At 53.0% G+C, this 20,300-nt stretch overlaps 1 protein-coding gene across 4 annotated transcripts in view; it reads left to right on the top strand.

Moving 5' to 3' along the window:
* The first annotated feature begins 5,465 nt into the window (after window positions 1–5,465).
* BCL7A (BAF chromatin remodeling complex subunit BCL7A) overlaps window positions 5,466–20,300 on the top strand; it is a 31,301-nt gene continuing 16,466 nt past the window's right edge. Inside the window, exons 1-5 of one of the 4 annotated variants that reach the window (XM_058531360.1) lie at window positions 5,466–5,985; window positions 6,398–6,493; window positions 12,738–12,830; window positions 13,367–13,448; window positions 17,311–17,407. In XM_058531360.1, the coding sequence (XP_058387343.1) occupies window positions 6,402–6,493; window positions 12,738–12,830; window positions 13,367–13,448; window positions 17,311–17,407 (364 nt within the window). In that variant the 5' untranslated portion in view covers window positions 5,466–5,985; window positions 6,398–6,401. Of the gene's footprint in view, window positions 5,986–6,238; window positions 6,494–12,737; window positions 12,831–13,366; window positions 13,449–17,310; window positions 17,408–20,300 lie in introns of those variants that run through there. The other 3 variants (XM_058531363.1, XM_058531361.1, XM_058531364.1) reach the window with 3 other exon arrangements.

Here is a 20,300-nt window from a genome sequence, read left to right as displayed (position 1 = left end):
ATCTGAGGAGTGCCTAGGGGCAGTGGCAGGAGAGCAACCCAGAGAAGGCAGTGGTCACATTATGGATGGCCTTGTGTGCTAAATCAAGGAGGTTAAACTTGATTAAAATGAAGGGAAAGTGGATCAAATTTGCACCTTAGAGGCATAGGACTGGGTGATGGGCAGGAGGGGTTGGCTGGGGAAAGGGACAACAGTGACAACATTATTACAGTAGTTTGGGGAGAAGTGAAGGATTGCAATAAGAGAAGAGGCATTAAGGAAGTATAAATAAGTATAAAGACTAAGAGGCAGCTTAAATATGGTATCCATCATGATGTTTGGTTCGCAGCAATAGAAATTGGCTCTGGTTAGCTTTTCTGGAAAGAGGCTTTATTTGAAGACTATCAGGTAACTTACAGAATCAATGGAGAGACTGGAGAAGCAAGTTCTGAAAATGAGCAGGAACCAAGAAGGCCAGGCTGCCAACGGCACTGCCACCCCTGGGAGCTCGGTGCCTCCCGTCTCTTAGGCTCGCCAGGGGCCACTTCTGCCGTAAGTCGTTTCTCCACTGCCCCTCCACTGCCTCAGAAATCAAAGTCAAAATCAAAACCAAAATGAGATACCTCTTCACCTCCACTAGGATGGCGAAAATCAAAAAGACAGACAATAACAAGTGTTGGAAAGGGTGTGGAGAAGTCGGAACCCTCACACACTGCTGGTGGGACTGTAAAATGGGGCAGCTGCTTTGGAAAACAGTCTGGCAGTTCCTCAAAGTGTTAAGTGTGGAGTTACCATATGACCCAGCAATTCTACTCCTAGATATATAAGCAAGAAAAATTAAAATACACATCTGTACAAAAACCTGTATACTAATGTTCATAGCAATATTATTCATCATAGCCAAAAAGTGGAAACAACCCAATGTCCATCAATGCATGAACGGATAAACAAAATATGGTAAATTCATGCAAGGGAACATATTATTCAGCCATAAAAAGGAATGAAGTACCTGCTACATGCTACATTTATACATGCTACAACATGGATGAAAATATGCTTTGTGAAATATGAAATATGCAAAGTGAAAGAAGCAGACACAAAAGGCCACATATCATATGATTCCATTTATGTGAAATGTCCAGAATAGGCAAATCCATAGAGACAGGACGTAGAATTGTGGTTGCCAGGGGCTGGGAGGAGGGGAGAAGGAGAGTGACTGCTAATGGGTAAAAGCTTTCTTTTTCAGATGACAAAAATGTTCTAAAATTGATTGTGGTGATGGTTTCACAACTCTGTGAATATACTAAAAACCACTTGAAAAGGGTGAATTTTATGGTATGTTGATTATATTTCAGTAAAGCTATTATTTTAAAAAATCAACTGGCTAGACCATCCACTGACTGGCTAAGGTTGGGACCCATGCCCGAGACCTAACTCCTTGGGTGAGGAGAGAGACAGGCCCCCATCAGCTTCTGTAGTCAGGGGGCAGCCTCCACCCCCAAGGCTCACCCAGAACTAGGAAGGGTATTCAGACGCTGGGCAGCCAAAAGGACTGCACAGTGGGAGTGAGAGAGAAGACATCCTGGCAGCTGTCTAGATTCCTGACCTAAGAATCCACCAAGCCTGTGTGTGGATGGATTCCAACTTTGCTCCAAGGCACTGGGTCGTGACCAGACATTCTGCATTTCATCATTCATTGTTAGAAAGGCGTCTAGATTACATTGTCTCACCTTTGAACACATTAGTCTTTCAAAGCACTTTATATCTACTATCTCTTTATTTTCATCTGGCCTCAAGTGGCCCAACTTTTAGGCAAGCCAATGGCTGCATGGGCAGATTTGCAAAATTGCCAATCCAGTAGTATCTGAGCTGGTGACAAATTTTATAGTTGTGGTTATAGGCAAGAAAAAGTATGCAGAGAGGTAGGTTGCAGTGTTTGGTTTATCCAAAAAAATTTTTTTTCAAGGTCTCCCCAGTCTATCTGAAACTCATCAGAAGGCCCACACTGTGGGGAAGGCGTTCCCCACAATAATTTGGGACCCCATTGGGCTCCACCAGTGGGATGCTAGTAAATGTTTACCAACCAGCTCCGGGTGGGGGAGGGGCAGGAGGCTCCTGATGTATAGAAAGCACTTGCCAATTTCCATAGTGTCAGTATTCCCGCCGTGGCTGATGTCCAACTATCGATATTATGATGCATGTGGAGCGAGGAAGCCCAGAGACTGCCCTCAGGAGAGCGGGGTTCTGGCCAGAAGTCTGCTAACTGGCTGTGTGGCTATTGGATTGTAGCGTCCTTCTCTGTGAAAGGAGGGAGGTGTCATCCTCCGCAGCACACCCTTTCTGTTCCTGTCCCCGAGGAAGGGGCTGTAGTTCTTTCTGTGGTTGGAGCACTGTCTTCAAAGCTTTCCCCCTTCGCGAGGCCTTGCTAATGGCCTGTTCCCCAAACACCAAAGCACCTCTGTTTATGAAAACAACGTGCTGCTGCTGCTGCTGCAAGTTGCTGGGGGAGGACCAAGGCTGCCGAGAAACGCCAGAGCTGGGCCTGCGCTTTCCTCACAATTGCGCATCTCCATTCCAGAGATGGAAACCTCCTCCACCCCCACCCCCACCCCAACCCGGCCAGTGGTGAAGGAGCCTTCGCCCTGGAGGAGCTGTAACAGGAGGAGTGGATTAAGGATTGAATTTAGCAACCCAGGAAAGAGGAGCAGTTCACTTCAGTCCCTAGGGTGGGGCATAATGATGAAAGGGATCACACAGGTACTTTACTTAACAAATCTTTTCCAGTATCTAGAACTCACTGTGTGGCAGGCACTGTTCTAAGAGCTTCACAGATATTGTCTTTAATTCTCATAACAACTCTGCGAGGCAGGTGTTGTGTTCATCCCCATTTTACAGATGAGGCACAGAGAGGTTCAGACACAAACGTAACTCAATAACCGCCTTCTTGTAACCCTCGGATCACTCTTTTAACATGTCTAGAATAACAACTAACACTCAGAGAGAGCTGGACTTCCAGTTTCTGGTAATTAGTTATTCAGATGAACTCTCAAGCTGAAAGCAACTAAAAATGCGAGAAAAAGTATTTAAAAACATCCTAAAAGCTACTACATGCTGACAAGATAGTAAGGAGTAGCCGAAATTGAAGGAAAAAGAGAACACTGAAAGATAATCGGCAAGGATGCCACTTTAATCCTGCAGATAATTGCCAAGCCTAAAATATTCAAACTTAAGTGTGAATGGCTTTTTTGAGGGAACAGCCCAGAAATCAGAGTCCAGGGGCCACACTAGGTGGGAGACAAGACCTTGCCCACGATAATTTAGGACCCCGTCAGCCTCCGCCAGTGGTATGCTGGTAAATATTTACCAACTGGCGCCGGGTGGGGTTGGGGAAAGGGTCCTGATGTATAGATAGCATTTGCCCATTTCCATAGTGTCAATACTCCTGCCATGGCTGATTTCAGACTGTCAGCATGTAGTCACTGAACACAGAGTTGGGAAGCGCAGGCCTGTCAGCCAGCTGCCCCACAACACTGACCCCAACTCAGGGTACAATAAGCAAACCAGTCTTGCTCAATTGAGCAGCTTATATTTGCATCACCTGGGTGGTCCCAGGAACCACAAGCCCTGAACTTGGATGTGGGTGGTCCTGGACCAGCAGTGCCCTCAAGAGCTGGCAGAAGCAAATGTAAAGCATCTCTACAGGAAGGTAACTTCATCCCAGGTCTCCAATTATCCGTACAAATAAATTTTAAGACACAGTGTCCAGCATGGTCCAAGAGAACCAGGCAGATCACAAGGAAATAGGACACCAGCAGCAAGAACCAGCAGAGACAGACCCTCCAAAACCTCAGATACTAGAATTATCAGACACAGACTTTAAAACCACTGTGCTTTGATGAAAGAAAGAAGTTTAAAAATATCTACAGGGGACAGGAAACTATAAAAAGGGACACACTAGATTTATAAAGAACATTTGTAGCAAGTTTTACAGTTTAATCAGAGATCAAAACCACAAATACCTTCAGGGGCCATCTGGTAACACAAATGAGTAAAGTGACTGAGTGACACACAGTGACCTGGAGAGCTCTGTCTGAGTGGCACTGGGCTCCTCCCCTCCAGCTGATTGTTGCCATGTGGCACTGGGGGCCCAGTTTGCAGATCTTCTATTTCTAGAGAAGCTAGATATTCTGATTTCTTTTTCTTGTGGCAAAATACACATAACATAAAATTGACCATTGTAACCATTTTAAAGTGTATAATTCAGTGGCATTAAGTATATTCGCCATGTTGTACAACCATCACCATTATCTACTTCCAGAACTTTTTCATCACCCCAAAAGGAAACCCCATATGCATTAGCAGTCACTCCCCTTCTCCCTCTCCCCTGCCCCTGGGCGACCACCAATCTGTTTTCTGTCTCTATGGGTTTGCCTAGTCTAGATATCTCACATAAGTGGAATCATGCAATATCTGTTCTTTTGTGATCGGTTTCTTTCACTTAGCATGTTTGCAAAGTTCATCCATGTTGTGGCATGTGTCCATACTTCATTCCTTTTTAATGGCTGAATAATATTCCATTGTGTAGACATTGATCAGTTGATATTTGGATTTTTGATATACCTTCCTATTGTAAATTCAAATATATATTTTAAAAAGTTCTGTGTGGCCCTAAGCATATATCTGCTGGCCAGATATAGTCAGAGGGCCAACAGTATGAGACCTCTGTTTTACAACCTGCTGTTACATATTTTCCCATATAACTCTCAGAATGATCCTCTGAGGTGTTTTTTTTTTAATAATTGTATTTATGTACTTTTTCCCCCAAAGCCCCAGTAGATAGTTGTATGTCATAGTTGCACATCCTTCTAGTTGCTGTATGTGGGACGCCGCCTCAGCATGGCTGGAGAAGCAGTGCATCGGTGCGCGCCCGGGATCCGAATCCGGGCCGCCAGCAGCGGAACGCGCACACTTAACCGCTAAGCCACTGGGCCGTCCCTGAGGTAAGTGTTCTTATCTTCATTTTTCACATTAGGTACTCCATTTCCCTAGTAGCTCTTCTCCCCAAACCCAAAACCTCAGGGGAAACTGCTTGATTCTAGAATAAGTGGGATTCAGAGACCTAGCTTATGGCTGTGACCTTGAACTTCCCTGAGACTCAGTTTCCCCGCGTGTAAAATGACTGGTGTTGGGCTAGTTTATCTCCAAGGCACTGGGCTTTCCCCGGCCTCCATCTGGGGAAACTAGGGCATGAATAAGTTCTGGTCAAGTCGGTTTAGCTGCTGCGAACACCAACACGAAGATGCGGAGATGCGGCACCTGCGTTATCCTGATAGTAATTGTAGATTCCTCCCAGAGCTGTCCTGAGGCAGGATGGGGAAGAAACCACCTCAGAAGTCCTCCTTGTAGGCGGGCCGGTCCATTTTCCCTGCTTGGGTCATTTGTGCGGTAGCAGCTTCTGGTCTGAGCCTGGGACTGAAGTCAGAGGAGTCGCTTAAATTTAAGTGGTGGTTCCCTTACGGAAACCCCAGCGCGGGCCCCTCACCTCACTTATGTTGAAGGCAACTTATCTCCAGGGGGAAAAGAAGCGCCCCTGTTGAAATGCTGATAATCATTGAGCCTTTCCTGCGCCGAAAACTATTTAATAAGCAAAGTCGAATGTCCCTCGTGGTCTGCCTCACCCCAGGCACCTTTCCTCCGACCCGAGTTTTCCGAAAGGACGAAGGAAAGGGAAGCGACGTCCTACTCGCGTATTTAAAGGGGGCACCGGGCCAGCAGAGATCCGTGTTTCTCAACTCTTTCCAAGAGCACCTCGCGTCCCGAGTCGCCGCCTTCAACTCGGAGAAGTCAGGAGCCCCACAGGAAACTTGCATTATTGCACCCGCCGCCACAAACCCGGGCCAGCGGACGGGCAGGCGAGCTGGCTCCCACGGAGTGCGCCCCCTCCACGGCCGGCCGCCCCGCGGGCCCGCCCTCCCCGGGGGACCCCTCGGCACCTGCGGCCTCCGAGTAAGTGTCTGCGCGCACGTCCGCCCGCCCGCCCGCCTCCCCCTCCGCGGGCCCGGAGCCGGGGGTCGCCGGGAGCCCTCGCCGCCTCCCCGGGGAGGGGGGTCGCGGGCGCCTCCCCGCGTGGGTGAGGGGGCTCGTGGGGCTGCCCGGCGGCGGCGGCGCCCGGAGGCCGCACTGCTGGCGGCCGCGGCGGCGCTGCTCCCCCTGCTCGGTGCAGCTGCCGCCCGGCGCTTGCGCACTGGGCCCCGGGCGCGCGGCGGCACCAGGCTTTGTGTGTGTGTATGTGTGTGTGAGTGTGTGTGTGTGTCTGTGTGTGTGAGTGAGTGAGCGGGCGGGCGGGCGCGAGTGTGGCCGCCGCGGAGCGCGAGCAGGACCCGGCGGGCGCGCTCCCCAGCCTCTCTCTCCCCGCCAGAACCATGTCGGGCAGGTCGGTTCGAGCCGAGACCAGGAGCCGGGCCAAAGATGATATCAAGAGGGTCATGGCGGCTATCGAGAAAGTGCGCAAATGGTAAGCGGAGGCGCCTCCTCGCTCGCTCCCTCGCCGGCGCCGCGGCCGCCCCGAACCCCGAGCCCCCATACAAAAAACCGGCGGGGCGCAGCGCCCCGGGCCGCCGCGGGCCCAGGAGTTGGAGAGGACGGGCGGCGCGCGAGCCCGGTCACCTGCGCCAGGCGGGGGCCGCGGCCGCTGCCCAGGTGCGCTCGCGCCTGTCGCCCACCTGGCGCGGCGGCGGCGGAGCCTGGAGACGGCGGGCGCCCGGGGCCGGGCGGTGGACGGCGGGCAGTCCTCGCCGCGGCGCTCGGCTCCCGGGAGGGGGGCTCGGGGCCGGCCCCAGAAGCCATTTCGTTTTGTGCAAGTCACATGAAAGCGGCTTCCCGCGCGCCGGGGCCGTGATGCCGGCGGCGGAGGGGAGAGCGCGAGCTCCATTGTGCAGGCACCGAGCGGGCCGCCGCCGTCTCCGTCTCCTCCCCGCGCGCCCCGGGCGGCGCAGCGCCGGCCCCCGCGCCCTTGCCCGCGCCGGCCTCCCTCGCTCCCTCCCTCCCTGCGCGCTGGCTCGCCCGCTCGCTCCCCGCCTCCCAGGCCCGGCGCCCTCGAGTCTGCGGAGTTTGCAGAGCGCGAGCCGTTTAAATTTAGCGCTTTGGGCTGCCTGGAGCGAGGGCTCTCGGCGAGGAAGAAAGATGGGGGCGAGCGCGGGGAGGAAACGCCGGCGGCGGCCGCGGGCCCCGGGCGCTGGGCACCCTCCACCCCGCTCAGCCGGGCACCGCGCGCGGGGACTCGGGGGCTCGGGCGAGCGAGTATTTTTGGCCAGAAACCGGTCGTGGGCCGCGTCTGCCTTTCCCAAACCCGCGGCTCGTGTTTGTTTTGCGGAGAGAGCCGTTGTTTTTGTTCTCGGCCCGGGGGGAAGGGGGCTTCGGGGGTGGCCATGCGTGTTCCTCAGGCTCGCGTTGGGTTCTGCCCGGCGTGGCCTCGTTGTAATTAACACGAGCGAACGATGCGCGGCCTCCGCGGGTCTGACTCGGGGTCGGCCCGAGAGGCAGGCCGGAGGCGCGAGCACATCGCCAGGTTGGGGCAGACTTGTTGAAAACTCCCAGTTCCCTGATTTCAACTTTATTATTTTTTTCCCACGGCTTCTCCAGGGTCGGGGAGGGAGAGGAGCAGCCGCGACGTGCTCGGGTGTCAGCGCCCGCGGGCTCGTCCTGACCCTTTATTTAGAGCCTAAAAACTGGGCCGGCCCCGTGGCGGGTATGTTTATGGGTAGGGGTGTCATTTTTTGAGTAACGCCTTGGTCTCTAAAAACCGCTGGGGGCGAGCCTCCGGTCTAACCGTGTCACAAGTTAGCTGTCCTTTCTGAGTCAAACCCAACAAAAAAGGCAAGAGGAAAATCAATAAAGTCCACGTGCTCCCCGGCCTCCTATGGAAAGGGCTGTCTGCAGATGGCCGGATGCCCGGCCGAGGGCTGGGTTTGGCTCCAATGGGACAAAGAATTTTCAGAACCGTGAGAAGGGGAGGCCTTCCAAAGTTGAGATCCAAGTCTTCGGTACTGTGGGAGCTCCCCCGGCGTGCAGGGCGCCCAGTGCCCGACTGAAGCCATTTAAAAATGGCAGAAACAGCTGCAGGCCAAAACACACACAGGAAAACAAGCCCACAACCCCCTCTCCTACCGGATCCCCAGAGGGAAGGCTGGAGTTGTCCCCTGCCTTAGCGCCTGTGCAAAGAAAGAACTGGTGTCTGGGCCTGTAGGTGAGAAAGGGGCTGGGGACAAGCTGCCTTTCTCTGTTCCAGGAGGCATGGTGGGGCCTTCTGCCCCAGGTTCCCAGCCGGGCAGAGGCCCCTGCACCCTGACAGCTGCTCCTGTAGGGCCCGCCCACCAGCTGCTCTGCAGGGAGGGCAGATGGAGCTATGGGGTTTTGCACCCTGCTGGGCCCCAGAGCAGCCCGCCTGGAGGCCTTCAGTGCTGCTGAACCCACTGTGGGCCAAGCATGTGTTTGTGGGGAGGGGAGGAGAGCATGTCTCCCTTCCTCCTCCTGTTTTGGGAAACAACATGTCACGTCCTCTAAGGACCTCAGGCTTTGGGATCTCATGGCTGGGTTTCCAGTTCACCCCCTTCCTGTGACCTTGGGCAAAGCATGTAACTTCTCTAACCATGGCAGCGAGGGGGGTCCTGCACTGTCTCCCCTCCTGGGGTAAGATTGTGTCCCCAGAGCACTTATCTCTGCACACAGGAGGCGTCATTAAATGCACTCCTTATTGTAAAGTGGGCTCTGTGGAAACTTGCATTTTGCTGATTTTTTTCTTTTTTTTCTGCCCCTTGTAAGCAAAAAAGACTTCACCTTATTTCCTGGGTTTCTGCAGCCCGGAGAAGCCAAATCTCACCTTTGCTGTGCCTTTAGAACGGGTCTTCCAGTCGGTCCTGGAGGCTCTGGGTTGTTTATTAACTGCGTGGCCACCAACCATGCATTTCACCACTGTCTGGGACGCTCGGTTGCCAGATTAGCAAATAAAATTACAGGACACCCAGTTAAATTTGAATTTCAGATAAACAATGAAATAACTTTAAAAAAATTTTTTGGGGGATGGGTATAAGTATGTCCCATGCCATATTTGGGACATACTTATACTAAAAGATTATTCGTTGTTTATCTGAAATTCAAATTTAATTTGACATCCTGTGTTTTATCCAGAGGAGAACGGAAGTGTCTGGCATACCGTTCAGCATGTAAGCCTGGGGTGGTGTTTCACCTCAGCCCCAGTGACCCCTAAAAATCCCCTGCCAGCCCTACCCTTCCCCTGCCCCTGGAAAAAGCCAGCAGCCAGCTGTGGCCACCCCATCGGTAGCTGCCAGCCGTCTCGCCTCTCCTTGCTGTCTGGTGTCGCAGTAAGGCAGGCTGGTAGGGTGTGAGGCAGCCAGAAGATGGCCGAAGGAAGAACAAAATGGTCGGCCACTTTTGGGAAACTGGGCCAGGGTGAGGAGACCCAGGGTGGGTGGAAGAGAGCAGGGGAGGGGGAGTCCTTGGGGGGAGGCAAAGGCTTGAGCTGTGAAGTAGACTTAGGCTGGGGACCCCTGGACCTTGGTCTGAAGGGTCCCTCAGTGTCTTGTAAAGATAGAGAGAGGCCTGTTCCCCGAGGACTTCCCACCTGTCCCTGGGGGAGAGGGAGGTTTGTGCCTGGGGCCTCGCCTCGGTGCCTCCAGGGGTAGGGGCACACAGTAGGGCCAGTGGGCCTGGTTAGGATAAGGCCAGCCATAGCCAGTCCTCCTAAGGGGTCAAGGACTAGCCCTGGGAAGTGAATACCAAGTGAAGGATTCAGAGCCCTCTTTGAGGGAGTCAGCAGGGTCCCCTTGGGTGGTGGGTCACCCCCAGATGGTCTCCTTGGCGAGGAGACCCTGATGGGGGAGAGAGGGGTACTTAAGCCTGGCTGGTTACCAGGGGCCAGCAAGGCAGGAGGGCTCAGGGCACGCCCAGGGGCAGCTTCATGGCAAGGTTGGGGTGCAGCCTGGTGGTCACAGTGAATCCGGGCCCAGTGCCTACAGGTGGTGAGAACTGGGGGATCTGAGGGAGCCACAGAGCCCCATCTGGAGAGAGCCATTGCTCCTCGGGGCACGCAGGCCCCTTGTGGCCAGATCTTGTTTTTGAGAGTATCCAGGAATCTGGATTTTTATGCACAGTCTGACTTTTTTTCTTTTTTCTTAAAGTTTGGCAATTGATTGAAATTTTTAAAAGTGCCATGCAGGCCAGACAAAACACGCCTGTTGGCTGCTTGTTTGCTGCCCCAGATATAGGTAATAAGTTCAGGTTAATACCCTCATTGAGGGTGGGGGGGCAGTGTGTTCTGGGGTGATGGGTTTGGGGGCAGTAGTGGGAACTCTCAGCTGCTCCCCTGAGCCCGTGTCTCATTTCCCAAGGTGCTGCCAAGCTGCTGGCTTGATGAGACACCCGGAGCTCACGCAACATGTCTATGAAATCCCGTCCCGTCCTCCCTGGAGCGAGCTCAGTGACAGACCTGAGCTCTGGGGCCTTGTCTCTCCCTGGGTGGCTGCCGACCGAACGGCAGTCCCGAGGTCCATTCCTGAGGTCAAGTTCTTAACGTTCTTCCCTCTGTCTTATAGTCCCTCGATGTCCACACCTAGAAATACAGCTGAAGAACAGTTGCTAATCTCTGGGGAGGACTGGGGACCTGAGCCCTGGGATCACCAGCTGGGCAAGGGGAGGCAGAGAAACTGCTGCGTTCAGCTCACAGCCTGCGGTGCCTGTAACCTCTGGGAAACACCTGCAACTTCACACATTTGTGTTGGCTCATGTGCCTGCAAAGCCCAGATCTGGCACACTTTCTGCCCTGAGAGGTGTCCTGTGTATTGCAATTCAATTACTTTTTTTTTTTTTTTTTTTAACACAGTCGAACCTTGGATTGCTGACCTACTGGGGCTCAGGCCGAGGAGGCCATTTGAGGCCTTGTGAGCAGTGAGTGCCTTTGGCCATCTGTGTGGGATTTAGCAATTTGTGCTTCTTTGTCCAGCTTGTTACCAATGTGCTCTGTGGAGTGATTCCTTAGCTTTTCACAGAAGACAGAATAGCAGAAGGTGGGCTCCTGGGGTCAGAGCCTGTGTCCAATCCCGGTTCTGCCGTTGACTAGCTGTGTGACCATGAACTAGTGGTATAACCTCTCTGGGCCTCCCATTTCCCCAACTATAAAGTGGGGTGGCGATAGTCCTGCTCTCATAGGCCTGTTGGCAGTCTTCGGGAGAGAGGGCATGCAAATAAAGCGCTTGGCCTGAAGGAAGTCCTCAGCACACAGTGGCCATTACGATTGTTGCTTTGTCACCGAGGTTGTGCCTTGGAAAGCCCCTGTCCCTTCCAGGTACCTTCGGATTATTCCGAACGGAGGTGTGGATAGACTGGGATTGTAGATGGTCCATCTTGCTTCCAGGAGGTAGGAGATAGGTGGGCAGTGACTTAGATACTTGCCTTTACTGAATTCTTTCTGGGCTAAAAGGAGCAGGGCTGGGTGCAGGAGAGGCTACTCCAAAGAGCAGTGTGGTGTGGAACGTTTGACTACTGGCTCTGGGGAGAATGACGTCACCTCCCCATGCCTCAGTTTCTCTATCTGTCAAATGAGGGAGGTGACAGTTCCTGCCACGCAGTTATGGGAAGATTAGAGCAAGTGTGTGCAGTGCTTAGCGCATAGAAGGCACTAGAAATGGTCACAGTAGAATAATGAAAAGCCAGGCCCTAGCTTCCTCCAGCAGTGAAGGTGTGGGACCAGAGCAGGCACAGTTTGGGGAGTGGGGGTGTCCGTGGTTTTGGTTAGCTGGTTTTGAGTGTGCTCGGGTGCCCAGAATGCCCTGTGGCGAAGGGGTGTGGGTGGCGGTCACATGTCCCACGAGCACGTGAGGGCCACCCACCCACAGAGGGGAGGACCCAAGGTGAGGTCTGGGCGGGGAGGCTTGACAAGGTGCCCAGCAGTTCACAAACAGGTGTTCCTGCCACATATAATTCTCGGTTCTGGTGGAACCCTTGTCATTAAAGTTGCTGAGGGCTGCTGGCAGCTGTGCCACCTGTACCAGATATGTGTCCCTCCCTGACATCCCATTGTGGGTCCCTTGATTCAGCCTATTTCCTCATCGGGCAGATCCTTCATGACCTCCCACTTCTAAGATGGCAGAGCCTGGGGCAGGGACAGTGGCCTCCAGAGCCCGAACTGCCTGGGTTGGAATCCCAGCTTTCCTTCTGGGGTGTTCTCCCTGAGCCCCAGTGTCCTCAGGGGCGTGGCCTCTGGCTGTCACTCTCAGTGGTAGGGGCAGGAGGTGACATGACCTGACTTGTAGACTGAGGGGGCTCAGGGCCTGGAGTCTGGAGGCTGCAGCAGTGATCGAGAGGGTGAACATGGCTCGGAGCAGAGTGGTGGGGAGGAGAGGGTGGTAATTATTATCCTTAATGAGAACCAGTCACCCCTTTTCCTTCTCATGGGGTGTGATTTCTCCTCACCCGTATACCTGCCTCTAGCAGCCGGGGGGCCCTGGATGCTGTCCCCCAGGAGTTTAGGGTGTGGCTGGGGGTGGGGCGGGGGCAGCCGTGCAGATGTGGGTATCAGGAGCTGAGACCCTGAAATGCGCGCCTGTCTCAGAACTGAGGTGTAGGGTCTCAGAGCATCCTCTCGGCCGGGCTGTGCTTGCCTGTCACAGTCCCTCGGTCTCGACGCCTGGGGACCGCCCTCAGGGCTGAGGCCCCTGCCCTCCCGCTCTCCCTGGCTGCTCCAGGTGGCGTTTGCTGGGAAGAGCACGGGGTGGTTACCATGCCGTCTGGTCCTGCTTCCCTTCCCCCGACCTGAGAGGCGTTGCCAGGAGGGCAAGGTGAGCCCCTGGGTGCCCTTGGTGAAGACCCCCGCCCCCACAGGAGGAAATGCCCCGCTGGCCTGAAGCTCTCTGCTGCCCACAAGGGCTTGGGGGGTCCAGTCCACCGGCTCTGTGGGGCAAAAGCTGGAGGAATGTGGGGCCCAATTCCCTTCATCCAGAGGAATCGTCCTAATGGCAGCCCCTCTCTCCCTCCAGTCTTACCAAGCCGTTCCTTCCAGGCACGGGGAAGCTTTTACCATGCTTGGGATCCTCACGGCAGCCCGGAGAGATTGATGACCCTATGTGGTCTAACAGATGGGGAAACTGAGGCTTAGACTGGTGAGGTGACTGGCCCTGGGGGCCCCCAGCTAGTGAGCGACAGCTGGGATTCAGACCCTCATCTCCGTGACCCGGAGCTCGTTCTCTTAACCCCAAGCTGAGCAGCCACGTGTCACAGCTGCTGCGAGGGGGTATGGCCTGTGCCCCCCACGAGGGGTGAGCAGGGTCCTGCCCCAGAAGCCCTCTGGTAACGGGCTCTTCCTCGTCCTCCACAGGGAGAAGAAGTGGGTGACTGTGGGTGACACATCCCTGCGAATCTACAAGTGGGTCCCTGTGACTGAGCCAAAGGTTGATGATGTGAGTATGTGAGGCTGGCCCCCTGGGGTGGGGCTGTCCGTCTGTGCTCCCTCCCATCACAGGGACAGGGGGCTGTCTGCTGCCGCCCACCATGGCGGGACCCTGGGGCCAAGGCCACTGGAAGCAGAAGAGCCCAGCTTAGGCCAGTGGGGACGTGCCTTAGTGCAAAGGCGCCCCCTGCCAGGGGCCCTGGGCACCGTGGTTTGGGGCGGATGTGGTGGTACCCACAGACGGGTAGACGCGCCCTCATTGTAGCACTGTTCCTGAGCCGCTGACCACCTGCTAGGCAGTACCTCATTTATTTCTCACACTGAGTCTGTGGAGTTGATCTCTTTATCCTTTCTGTACAAGTGAGGACACAGGCTCAGAGAGGTGAAGCCATTTCCCCAGAGTCACTCAGCCAGTGTCAGGTCTGTCTCACTCCAAAGCACACGCTCTCTCTGCTCTTGGAGAGAGCAGCCTTCTGGTGGTTGGAGCTGCTGGTAGGACTGGTGAGCCCACCCTGAGAATTTGGTGCAGGGAAGCATGGGCCTCTGCGGGAAGCTCCAGGAGGGGGTCTTGACGATGACCACTAGAGGGAGCTCCAGTGGCCGTGCTTGATCTTATGGCCGATTGATGATAGGCAGCTGCCCCACATCACAGGGGTTTTTCAGCTTCATGGCTCCGAGGCCAGTTACCCCCAAAGATCCCAGGTCAGCTACTCTCATTTCCAGCCAAAATCCAGAATGGTCCCACCTACAGGCCTTTGCGTGGCCTGTTCCTCCTGCCTGGAGTACATTCTCTATTCATGCAAACAGTCCTCTCCTCCGGGAATATGGCTCAAACTAACCCACATGGCTCTGGTCCTGACATGGTCATGATGAGTAGGTTTCTAGGGGGCCTTAAAGGCAGGGCTAAGCCTCCTTCCACTGTCTTCAGTTCCCTGTCTGGGGTCTCCAGGCAGGGCTGAGGCTCCATTCTTGACCCTGTGATCACATGCTCCCCCCTGGGTGAGTCGGCGCTGGGCTGAGAACAGAACGTGGGCATTTGTCGTCCCTTCCGGTTCTGGCCTGGCTCATGGAGCCACCAGGGCTGCTTTCCCCAGAGGCACCGAGACACAGACGATCACAGCATTTGGTGCCGGCCATTCCGGAGAGAGAGCGGAGCGGGGCCAGCCTCCTCGAAGGCAGCTCCTGGCTCTTGCCCATGTCTGTGCCTTGCACATCATTAGGTGTTGTATAAACGCCGGTTGCATTTGAGAAGACGTGGTCCCTGCTCTCAAGGAATTTATAATCTCGTTGGGGGAAGATAATTATAGAATAGCATGAAACAGACATCAGGGAAGTGCCAAATGGATTGTGATCAAGGAGAAAACGTAATACACGGGCTGTCGGGAAGGACAGGGCAGCTCCCGGCTGGGCAAAGAGCACTGGATTTGGAGTCGGACAGATCACCCTTGATTAACCCATGATATGGGACAGGTGACCCCACTGGCTGGGCCTTCGTTCCCCCTTGTGCCGTGGAGCAGTAATATCCAGCTCCTGGGCTTTGCTGCAACAGAGCAAAGGCAACATATCACACAGAGAGAACTCAGCCCGGCACGGCTCTGCAGACAGTGCTCACGAAATATTAATTTGCTGTCATCTCTGAACTATGATGTACAGTACGCTGTCTCCCCCACCCCCTTTCCCTGTAGGGCGATGGGTCCCACGCCTGGCTGAGCATCTGATCCCCTGGGAGTCTTGAAGAAATGTAGCTTCCTGGGCCCCGCCCTGGACAGCTGAATCCATATCTCTGGTGGTTGTAGCCAGGAATCTGCATTGTGGAGGGAGAGCTTTTCATTTTTTTTAAACACCCAGTGACGACATGGTTACTCCATTTTTGTTTCCTTCAGAACTCTTGAAAATTTTCTTCTTTTAAATACGTAAAGCAGGGCCGGCCCCGTGGCTTGGCAGTTAAGTGCGCGTGCTCCGCTGCTGGCGGCCTGGGTTCGCATCCCAGGTGCGCACCGACAGACTGCTTCTCCGGCCACGCTGGGGCCGCGTCCCACATACAGCAACTGGAAGGATGTGCAGCTGTGACATACAACTATCTACTGGGGCTTTGGGGAAGAAAAATAAATAAATAAAATTATTAAAATAAATAAATATGTGGGGGCCGGCCCGGTGGCGCAAGCGGTTAAGTGCGCGCGCTCCGCTGCGGCGGCCCGGGGTTCGCTGGTTCGGATCCCGGGCGCGCACCGACGCACTGCTTGGTAAGCCATGCTGTGGCGGCGTCCCATATAAAGTGGAGGAAGATGGGCACAGATGTTAGCCCAGGGCCGTCTTCCTCAGCAAAAAAAGAGGAGGATTGGCGGATGTTAGCTCAGGGCTGATCTCCTCACAAAAAAAAAAAAAAAAAAAAAAAAAAAAAAAAATAAATAAATAAATATGTAAAACATGTTTCAACTTTCAACAGTTACTTTATTTATTTATTTTTATATGATTTTATTTATTTTTTCCCCCAAAGCCCCAGTAGATAGTTGTATGTCATAGCTGCACTTCCTTCTAGTTGCTGTATGTGGGACGCGGCCTCAGCATGGCTGGAGAAGCAGTGCGTCGGTGCGCGCCCAGGATCCGAACCTGGGCCGCCAGCAGCGGAGCGCGCGCACTTAACCACTAAGCCACGGGGCCTGCCCTCAACGGTTACTTTAAAACTGTTTTTTAAACTAAGATAATTCACATGCCATAAAATTTACTCTTTTAAAGTGTACACGGCAGTATTAGTATATTCACAGTGTATAACTGTCACCACTATAATTCCAGAACATTTTCATTACCCCAAAAAGAAAACTCATACCCATTAGCAGTCACTCCTCTACCCCTCAAGATCGTGGATACCACCAATCTACTTTCCGTCTCTGTAGGTTTGCATATTCTTCAAATATTACTTTTTTTTTTACTGTATATCTTTTTATAAATCTGCTTCCCATCCCTGCTCATGCCTCACCCCCTGCCAACCCAGCTCCTTTCCTTGGAGGCAACCAGTGTTTATCCTTCCAGAGAGTGGGTGCCGCAGACACACATGCAAATACACATTTGTTTATCCTGTTCTTTACCATTAATGGTGGCCTTCCATTCACATGGTCTGCACCTTTCTTTAATGCATCTTGAAGATATTGAAATATTATAATATGTTGATATTTTTGTAGAACATTCCACATTCGTACATGCAGAGCTGCCTTATTCTCTGTGATTGTTGCATCGTATTACCTTGAATGAACGTACCATAATTTATTTGACAAGTCTCTTACTGATGGACACAGTTAGGTTGTTTGCAACACGATTCTATTCCATTTGTAAAAAATGGAACCACCCACAGAAAGCATCCCCTTCAATCCCTTCACCTTGAGATTCTCTCCTCACTTAGTCATCCCAGGTGGTGCCTGAAGTCAGCTCATGGCACTTTGAGAAGTGCAGCCCCTGGGGCCTGCAGATAGTGGGAATGTGTGAACTCTGGCTTTTCCACCCCTTACCTGGCATCACAGTCCCTGCTCTGGGCGGGGTGGCCCTGGTCTTGCCCCTAGGTGTGCTCCCTAAAGGAGAAGGAAATTCCCACCAGCCAGGGTGTTTGCATGCCTGCTGGTGCTGGCCCCACAAAGAAGGCAGGTTCCCAGCCCCCTAGTGCAGCCCCAGCATCCTCTCTTCTGCAGAGCTCTTTGATTCTGCAGCAGGTGAGGCCTCTAATGGGATGTGTTCAAATGCAGGCTAAGGAGAGCCCTCCAGGGACTTGGGGGCTCCGAGATGAATTGGCGGAATAAAATATTCATACCCCTCCCCAGGTTCTCGCTCATGTGCACACACACGATTTGGTGACTCGGTTTCTGCTCCATTTTCTCCTCCAGAAAAACAAGAATAAGAAAAAGGGCAAAGAGGAGAAGTGTGGCTCGGAGGTGACCACTCCGGAGAATAGCTCCTCCCCGGGGATGATGGACATGCACGGTGAGTTCCCCCTTGCTGCCGGGGGCCTCTTCTGCCAGGCCTCTGGCCATCGCAGAGCACTTAGTTGTGTTTCTCTTTCACCAGCAGGTTTGTTCACATTCCAGGCAAAGGGTAGGAGGGCTGGGCAGGACCAGGAGGCCTCTGTGCCAAGGAGAAGGCTCAGCGGAGGAGAAGAAACTTCTTTTTCAGCTCAGCAAGCCAAGAAACAAAATAAGCCAGCAACATAAAATAAGACCTTCTTCTCACTCAGTAACACAAACCTCACAGAAGATGTTCTGTCAGCCTTGTGTGCCCAGGAAGGTTTTTTTTGGGTATACGTTTATTTTTTTCCCTTCTAGGCCTGACGTACCATATAAATGACTATATTTTCCATTTCCTATTTTGCTTTGGCTGTTGGGAAGCTCCAAACTGGGTTTTGACATCATGTTAATCACTCTGGGACCTGACTTCCACATTGACAGCCTGATTTCCTTTGCTCTCGTATCTCAGAAGTTGTAACCAGTGTCCCATAGAGGAAATCCAGGCTGGAGATGTGCTACAGCCAGTCTGTAGCTATTTTAACATGCTGGTGTTTATTTCTCTTTTTACCTTTTTATCCGAGAGGCAAGGCACAGATCATAAGTACATGGCTCCATGAAATGTTCACCAACTGCCCACACCCATGTAGCCAGCATTCCCCCCGGTGTCCCTTCCTGGTCGTCCCCACCCCTCCAAGGAAAGCCACCGCCTGACTTCTGATCTCAGAGATTCAAACCTGGTTTCTAAAAAATTGAGTTTCTCGTATTTATAAATCAGGAAATCTGCATCTCTGCCATCCTTCGAGAAATCAGATCCGGCAACCCTGTGTGGTGCTCCCTGGAGGCGGCGGCCTGCTGAAGCCAGCGCAGTCCCTTAGGGAGGGCATGGCCTCTCTAGCCCCACCTGGCTCACCTCCTCGTTTTGTCACCTGCCTGGCCCACTGGCATAAGAGCTTGCAACACTTGCCTTTTTCCATCTCTTGATCCCAATTTTAATGTCTTTTTACTTTTGGCCACCCCGAGCCTTTTGCCCAACAAGGTCGTATTAGATAAATCAATAAGTAAATCAAGGAGTATTGGTTTGATCTAGTTCCTAACCCTCTGGACCCAGGGCTGTCTTGTTCTGGGGAACAAAGGCCAGCAGAGTTCTCCATTTGCCCAAATGGACTGGTCTGGAAAACACAGTCCAGCTCCAAGGGCAGGGGGTCCTGCTTGTTCCTGAACTGGCTTCAGAAAAGCCCAGGAGGGTCCTGCTGACGGTTAATGTGTCAAGAAAGGCCCCCAGCTGGCCTTACAGACATAATTGGGATGCATTTCATTTTCAGAAATAGGTATTTGAGCAGGGGCATAACCTGTCTCCCTGGCATTGGTTAGCATCCCCACCATCTCTAGAGATCGAGGAGACCCCTGGCCTGGCTTAGTTTCGGGTGAATCATAGAATTATTGCTGAGAGCCTTTTAGAGCAGAGGGCAAGATCCCACCTGGGTTCTCATCTGATTCTCCTAGGATCTCCCCCAGCTCTGTGCTCCTGGGCTAGTTATTTAACATGTAGCCATCAGGTTTGTCTATTTGTTTTTAATCTGTTGAGTGGGGATAGTAATGCCTACTTCATAAGGTTATTGTGGGTATTAAATAAGATAATCCCTTAATAGCCTTGGCGTGTTAGCAGCTAACATTTAAGAAACTGTCACGATGTGCCAAGCATCTTGCTAAACCCATTTCGTGCCTTACATCCTTTAACCCTCATAACGAGCCCCATTGTGTGGAGAAAGAAGCTAAGGTTGGGAGAGGTGAAGTCACTTGCCTGGAGGTTTTGTTTTTTGGTTGTTGTTGTTGTTGTTGTTTTTGAGGAAGATCACCCCTGAGCTAACATCCATGCTAATCCCCCTCTTTTTGCTGAGGAAGACCGGCTCTGAGCTAACATCTATTGCCAGTCCTCCTTTTTTTCCCCCAAAGCCCCAGTAGATAGTTGTATGTCATAGCTGCACATCCTTCTAGTTGCTGTATGTGGGACGCGGCCTCAGCATGGCCGGAGAAGCGGTGCGTCGGTGCGCGCCTGGGATCCGAACCCGGGCTCTGCTGGCTGCCAGTAGCAGAGCGCGCGCGCTTAACCGCTAAGCCATGGGGCCAGCCCTGGTTGTTTTTTTTTTAGTGCCATTGAGTTGATTCCGACTCCCAGCAACTCCCTGTGCACAGCATAGCGGAACCCTGCCCAGTCTTTTTGTGCCATCCTCTCACCTTCCGGTGCCATATCAGACAATGCTCCACTGCAATTCACAGGGTTTTCATGGCCAGTTTTTTCAGAAGTGGGTGGCCAGGTCTTTCTTCCTAGTATATCTTAGTCTGGAAGCTCTGCTGAAACCTGTCCACCATGGGTGACCCTGCTGGTATTTGAAATACCAGTGGCATAGCTTTCAGCATCACAGCAACACGCCGTCACCACAGTATGACAACCGACAGACAGGGGTATGCTTCCCTGACCGGGACCCGAACCCAGGCCACAGCAGTGAGAGTGCCAGATCTTTACCACTAGACCACCGGAGTTAGGAAGTTCATAAATGTCAGTGCTGGCATTTGAGGTCCTTTGGAGGCAGAATCCAAGTGTATGACCACTAGCCCAGACTAACACTTCAGAAAAATCTAGAATACTGGACAAAACCAGGTCCCCAAGGCAGGAACTACACTCACCTTCTCCGTATCATTTCTATTTGAGTACATGTGCAGCCAAGACCAAGTCTGACCACGGGGCTGTAAGTGTGAAAGCACAGGGGAAGATGTGGGCCCGGCTGGGGTTGTCTGGAAGGCTTCGGCGGGGGAGGACGGCCGTAGGAGGAGATGAAGGGAGAGGGCATCTGCATCCAGGGCCTTAGTCTCCA

This window comes from Diceros bicornis, chromosome 35 (assembly GCF_020826845.1).
Source record: "Diceros bicornis minor isolate mBicDic1 chromosome 35, mDicBic1.mat.cur, whole genome shotgun sequence".
NCBI classification, from domain to species: domain Eukaryota; kingdom Metazoa; phylum Chordata; class Mammalia; order Perissodactyla; family Rhinocerotidae; genus Diceros; species Diceros bicornis.
Note: the sequence above shows the minus strand (reverse complement) of the source record. Positions and strands in the feature narration are given on the sequence as shown.